Genomic DNA, 6,320 nt, shown 5'->3' with positions numbered 1-6,320 from the left:
TGTTTTTTAATTGTTATGTAATTATAACTGGTAAAGTTTTGGTTAGTAAGTTAGGTTAGTCGACTATATGAACCAAGTCATAGTTAGACATTATAGAACAAATGTGAGATGCAACTGAGTTAAAATGCAACGGTGTTAGGGTTCATCAAGAGTCAAACCGAGTTAGGGTTTGAGAGAATTGTAATAGGTTATTTGAGTTAGATTTTCTGATTTATATAAACGAGAGATTCATTTACTTCGTGTTTGATTAACGATTGGGACTTGATATATACACAATTGGCTTTTTGGTGGTGAATGCAATGTTTGGACCTTGGACCAAACAAATTAACCGCAGAAAGTACGGATCGAAAACTTGAAATAAATAGTGTTTGCAATATTTTTTATTTAAAAAGGACATTACATAATATGTGAAAAGATCCGATACACTAATGCCTTAACGTACATTACGTACGCGAATCAGATTTTTCACGAATCGATCCATGAAATCACATCCAAACATCTCGGAATCGTCAATACGTATCCAATCAATCATTTGTTCAACGAAAAAAACAGTTTTGGATGGTTAATCGATCAAATTTTCACTTTTTTCACGAAGACCGTTTTTTGAGCGTTAGCTGAGCGTTTTAGGTTTTTTCCTTTGTTTTTTGCCTTTAAGCTTATCGCGTACCTACCGTACGTTATGACATTAGCGTACAGTAACTGCACCCAACATAATATATCTTGAAAATGTGTTAAATGCAGCCTAGTGGAAAAAAGGTACACAATAATGAATAGGCATGTGATGAATCAAACAAGAAACTGGAGCAAAAATTGACAACTGCACACATGCATCACTCACTCATGACTCACTGCAATATCAGACATCAGATACATACCTAAATCAAGAACCCAAGTCCAAAAGATTATCTCTTAATGATTCATAATTTATTAATGGTTAAGAGGTTGCCTTAAGTTTGAATGGTTAAGAGGTAACTATTAAGAGGTAGCCAGTTAACCATTTAGACTTAAAGTTACCTCTTAACCATTAAGAAGCTATGAACCACTAAGAGGTATTAAGAGGCTACCAAACAGCCCCTTAAACTTGGTTTTTCCACTCAGATTCTTCACTGCATTTACAAAAGGATAGACGTATGAACAATAGTAACAATTATACAAAATAAATCTTTGGCCACAGCAGTTGAAAATGTTTCTCGACCGGCCTACCACTCAACTAAATGCATACAATGGAATTAACTAATGCTATGGGAGCCTGAACTTGTGATGGCAATAACTTAATTTACAACAAATGAAGAAAATATTGCACTTATGGTGTTCCTGCGCTGTTACATGCCGACTTGTGTATTCATCCTAACTCCCAAAATTGGTGTTATAGTGATCCTTCAACCTATATTCCTATTTGACAGATTAGTAGTTCGGTTTCATATATACACCAGTGTTGGAATCGTTATGTAATTTGTAGGATGTGATCGTGTTGAACTCTGATATATATTAAAAGAAGTTGTGCCAGGGATAGATGTTCGTTTTTTTCTTTATCGTTCACATTTAACAACTTGTTCCTAACAAAAAATTTGAATTCTGGACAACCTAATTGCTAGATTGTATGTCTTAAACAAACACAATCCAATAATGTAAAAAGCATTTAGTAAAAAAACCAAAGAAAGAAAGAAAACAAGCACAGGTTTTAACTCAAGTACATTTAAAAAAAATACTGTTTTACAAATTAAAAATAGAAGATACAAGTACAATGATTCAAAGACGGTCATATTTTAACTGGAATGGCCACGAGCGGTATATTTCTTGGCAATGCGAGCCCGAACTTCTCTTCCATATCCAAGTCTTCTGCTCTCATGTTTCCTTCGAGCTTCCAATCAAAGTTGCAAACCAAAGAAGCCAATATCGTGTGTAACTCTCTATGAGCAATATTCAACCCCGGACATATCCTTCTCCCAGCACCAAATGGTATAAGTTCGAAATCTTGACCTCTATAGTCAATTTTAGCTTCCAAAAACCTCTCCGGCATGAACGCATTTGGGTTGGACCAAACTTTTGGGTCTCTCCCAATCGCCCAAACGTTACAGAGGATTTGGGCATTTTTAGGGACTATGAAGCATTTGACTTCTACGTCATGTATGGCTTGGCGAGGTACAAGAAAAGGAGCGGGAGGATGTAGTCGAAGAGTTTCTTTTATAACAGCTTGTAGGTAAGGTAGATGAATGATATCATGTTCATTTAAAGTTTTGTCATCATTATGCTTGTGTTTCATAAGCTCTAAGCGGACTATCTCCATTTTATTTGGGTTATGCATAAGCTCAGTCATCGCCCATTCCACTGTGGTTGATACCGTATCGGTTCCCCCAATAATTAAATCCTACATTAATTTAGGAAGTGATTAAATATAGAGGATATAATATACATAAGGATGACTAATTTAGTGATTTTGAGTCTTTGACAACTAGCTTTTAAAGTATCTACTTATCTTGCGAAAAAGTTGTTACCCGCACTAGCTTTTAAAGTATCTACTTACCGTGAACAAATGTTTCATGTCATTTATACTCAATTTGGACACATCTGTGGAGTTGATATCTAGCAGCAAGTCCAAAACATCTTTTTGTGCTGAAAAATCATTTCCATACAATGATGAATTTGCTCTTCTTTGCAATCTTTGATCAATGATGCTATCGAAAATAGCAAACAACCTGTCAACATAAGCATTTGCATGTGATGCTAACCCTTGTGGGTCAAGGGGTCTTAGTATCGGAAAAAAGTCTACTAGATTCAGTTTCCCGCCAATTTCCATCAAACCCGATATCACCTCCTTGATTTCTTGTGATGACTTTGAATCATATTGAGAGAAATCCATAGAGAACAACATGTTTGATACAATGTTTAGACTTGTGGTAAATGCAACTTCACATATATTCACAGGTTTTTCATTCCAGCAACATTGACTAACATGCTCAACAAGTTGTTGTACCTGCAGGTATATATAATCAAATGTTAAACGGCACTAGATATTTGAATTTTTATCTATATCTAATAATCTAACTGATTAGCTAATCAGCTAATGATAATTAGTGTACCAATAATTATCATAGTATTCAAACAGGTTAGGTCTACGTCCAACAAAAGGGTATTGAAATTTTGAGATAAGTTTTACATCGGTCAAATCGTATCGTTTTTCAATCAAAAGCCCTAAAACATCGGTTTGAAACTCGGAAAAAAACTTAACAGCGTTAAGTGTTTTTTAGCGGAGGTCTATCTATACAAAAATAGTTGAAAGTTAGGACCGCTTGTAGTGATTTTTAAAGTTTAGATTATTATCGGCCAATACGGGCAAAAGTTAAGATTATTTATTTCCAATTTGCATAAAAAAGCATCTATGATTTACTAAGGTATGTTTACTTTATCTTTCTTTTTTTTTCATCCTTTTATTTATCATATGATTTACTTGATAATTGAATATTGATGCATGCTAGTTATGAGGATGAGGTTGTGAGGTGTTTAAATGTTAGACGTTAAAAGGTTTGACCATTAATTCTATGAATCAAGTTCTACTAGGCATCCGAACATCAAAACACATAGTGAACCTAATAAAAAAAAATTCTGAGTCCACCACTGTTCAGCCCGTACGCACCTTGTGCCTGCGTACTTGTTCGCTACCATCTAGTCGTTGCCCAGAGACCAAGGATTCCTGAGTAATTCTTCGTAGTTTTCGCCATTGATCTCCGAGCGGGAGGAAAGCTATAGAGTATAGTTGGTGGTCCTTCACATGGGATGCTTCAGGGACCGACCGGCTAGAGAATGATAGGTCATGTTTCTGAAAGAATGCTTTGGCCATGTCGGGTGATGAAATGACTATTGTTGTTCTACTTCCGAGCTTAAGTGACATTAAAGGACCGTAACGTTTAGAAAGTGCGGCTAGAGAGCGGTGGGGTTTGTTGCCAAGTTTTAAGAGGTTTCCTATGATTGGAAAAGGGTAAGGCCCTGGCGGAAGCCGGTGGTTACGCCGGTCGGAGATGGTGTATACATAGATGAAAGTTAAAATGAAAGGTAACACAAGAAAGAAGGTTGCATTATCCATGTTTTTGCAGGAGAATATTACACAAGGAAATTGCTTTCAAAAGGTTCTGATTAACACTTGGGGAATATATAGCAAACTACAAGTAACATTCATAATGAAAACCACCATTAACAATAAAGAAAAGAAGGACCCACTAATCTATGACTTGTTCTCCTACACTTTGTGCCATGTGAAAGAAGTCAAGAACAAACAAACATAAAACTTAATTAAATAAAAAAACAAACTAGCTCCATGCATTGTTTAACAACTCACGCCCGTGAACAAACTTGATTAACCCAACAGTGTTCACCCCTTTAATCGTTGTTCATCTGTGCATATCCTTTCAAGCCTTCAAGCCGTCTAAATTGTCCCTTTACAGTAATTTGTTGTAGCAAATTTTAGGTACGATCTAACCGTAATTGCAAAAAATCTGCAAGACGTTATTACTGATTATTAGTTTATCGAGTATGAAATCATATAGTTAAGTTATCCTATAGAGTACTAAATCTAGGAATGGTACAAAGACAATGGGTTACAAACTATAATACACTGCCATAAAAAATAAAACACAATGTCCAACAAAATATAACACATCAATGTAAATAGAAAAAAAAACAATGATAAATTAAAAGAATATTGATCTAAACAAAAATTTTAAAATCTGCAAGCTAGAATTGAAAAGCGAACAAAAATCTAATGTCGTAAAGTTCAACGAGACGGTCCCAATGCTGCTAGTTTGAGTCCAACCGTCCATTTGATAATCTTCCTACAACTTCCTAGTTTGAGAAACCTATGTATATGAACCCAACTCTAATATTATAAATGAATTAATGTTTTTCAACAATAATCTGTTCTTTCTAATTCGAGCCGGGGGTCTCACCGGAAACAGCCTCTCTATCCCTATGGGGTAGAGGTAAGGCTGCCTACATCTTACCCTCCTCAGACCCTACCATAGCTTTGCTATTGGTGGGATATACTGAGTACGATGATGATGATGATGAATCTGTTCTTTCTAATAAAACTAGTAGAATTGGTCATGTATTTCTATTAGAATTGGGTAATGTTGGTATAGGATGAAACGGGTTGGGTTGACCATGCACGCATCCTGCCCAAAAATCAACTTTTTTTTATAATTAGTGTGTGAGCTTGATTAAAAATATACATATTTTCAATGATTATTTAACCGGCCTGTTGGCTGTTTACATATTCGCCGGTTTCATCCAATATCTCCTCCCGAGAATATGCATTTTACTAATTCAACAGTTATGCAAATCATAAAATTTATAACATTATTAGTTTATTTTCATCCTTTTAGTAGATTATGATTATGTATGATTTGAGCTAGGTCTTGCGAGATTGTCAGTTCGAATTTCGAGTTCATCAGGGTTTTCGTCCCACTGTTTCTTATGCCAGAGAGTTTTGCTCTTTTGGTGACACGACTGTCAAGTGGCAGCCCACGGTATGGTTTCTCGGGGAACGCCCAAGCCAAACTCTGCCAAACTCTGAAGAAAGCGTGAGTCCGGTTAAAACAACATAGTCTAGCCAGAGTATGGCAAACGAGCTCTCCGAATTTAAAGAGTATGGTGGCCTAACACACAAAAAAATCGTCGTTTAAAAAAAATAATTTGTTATTAAGTTTACCTGAAGAAGCTCTTCACATCTTTCATGGTCACATACCAACATCAAATAAGTTTAACGTAACTCAAAAAGTGTATATGTATATGTGAGTTAATATATATAGTTTCTCGAAGCTAAAGAAGCTCTACAAAAAGCAGTTCTTATGATTTTATGGCACTATTCTTTAAGCTCGACCGTCTTGTGTGAGAGGCATTCATTCCAATTATAAGGGGTTCCCCCTACAAAACAAAATTGAATATAGGTACGAAAACAGCGATCCCAAGCACCTTTAAAAAAACGCTCATGAATGCCCGTGCACCCTTTCTTAACTGGTGGTGAACACCCCTATCTTCTTTCTTGGTCCGCCCGTACCAGATATCCTTTTTTGAGGGAAGAGAGAGGTAAGAAGTTGTTGGCTCAATTGTTGTTTGTCCCAACTCCCAAGTGTAAGGTCCAACCCAATAATTAGGGTTTTATTATATTTGGTAATGTCTTTGCTAGCAAGTTAGATTAGTCTATATAAACCGAGTTATGGTTAGACATGAGAGATTGTGAAGTTGGTGTAAACGAGTTAGGGTTCATCAAGAATCAAACTGAGTTAGGGTTTGAGAGTTGTGATCAGTTTTTTGAGTGAGATTTTCTG

At 35.9% G+C, this 6,320-nt stretch overlaps 1 protein-coding gene across 1 annotated transcript; it reads right to left on the bottom strand.

Annotated features, from left to right (window-relative positions):
• Positions 1–1,708: 1,708 nt before the first annotated feature.
• Positions 1,709–4,122, bottom strand: LOC143611330 (cytochrome P450 76T24-like). The gene is made up of 3 exons (XM_077085547.1): positions 3,635–4,122; positions 2,525–2,974; positions 1,709–2,368 (listed from the first exon to the last, which is right to left on the bottom strand). Exons 1-3 carry the CDS (start codon positions 4,079–4,081, stop codon positions 1,760–1,762), a joined length of 1,506 nt encoding a protein of 501 aa, XP_076941662.1. The 5' UTR covers positions 4,082–4,122; the 3' UTR covers positions 1,709–1,759.
• Between the last annotated feature and the right edge of the window lie 2,198 nt (positions 4,123–6,320).

Source organism: Bidens hawaiensis, unplaced genomic scaffold, assembly GCF_021521415.1.
Source record: "Bidens hawaiensis isolate Kalapana, Puna unplaced genomic scaffold, B.hawaiensis_p1.1 tig00030574_1, whole genome shotgun sequence".
In the NCBI taxonomy this organism is placed as follows: domain Eukaryota; kingdom Viridiplantae; phylum Streptophyta; class Magnoliopsida; order Asterales; family Asteraceae; genus Bidens; species Bidens hawaiensis.
The sequence above is the reverse complement of the archived record's forward strand: the minus strand, read 5'-3'. Positions and strand labels throughout refer to the sequence as shown.

Coding starts and splice junctions, on each gene's coding strand:
- LOC143611330 (XM_077085547.1), bottom strand. CDS start 4,081: ATGGATAATGCAACCTTCTTTCTTGTGTTACCTTTCATTTTAACTTTC. Junction 2,975..3,634: donor AACAAGTACGCAGGCACAAG/GTGCGTACGGGC, acceptor ATATACCTGCAG/GTACAACAACTTGTTGAGCA. Junction 2,369..2,524: donor ACATGAAACATTTGTTCACG/GTAAGTAGATAC, acceptor AAATTAATGTAG/GATTTAATTATTGGGGGAAC.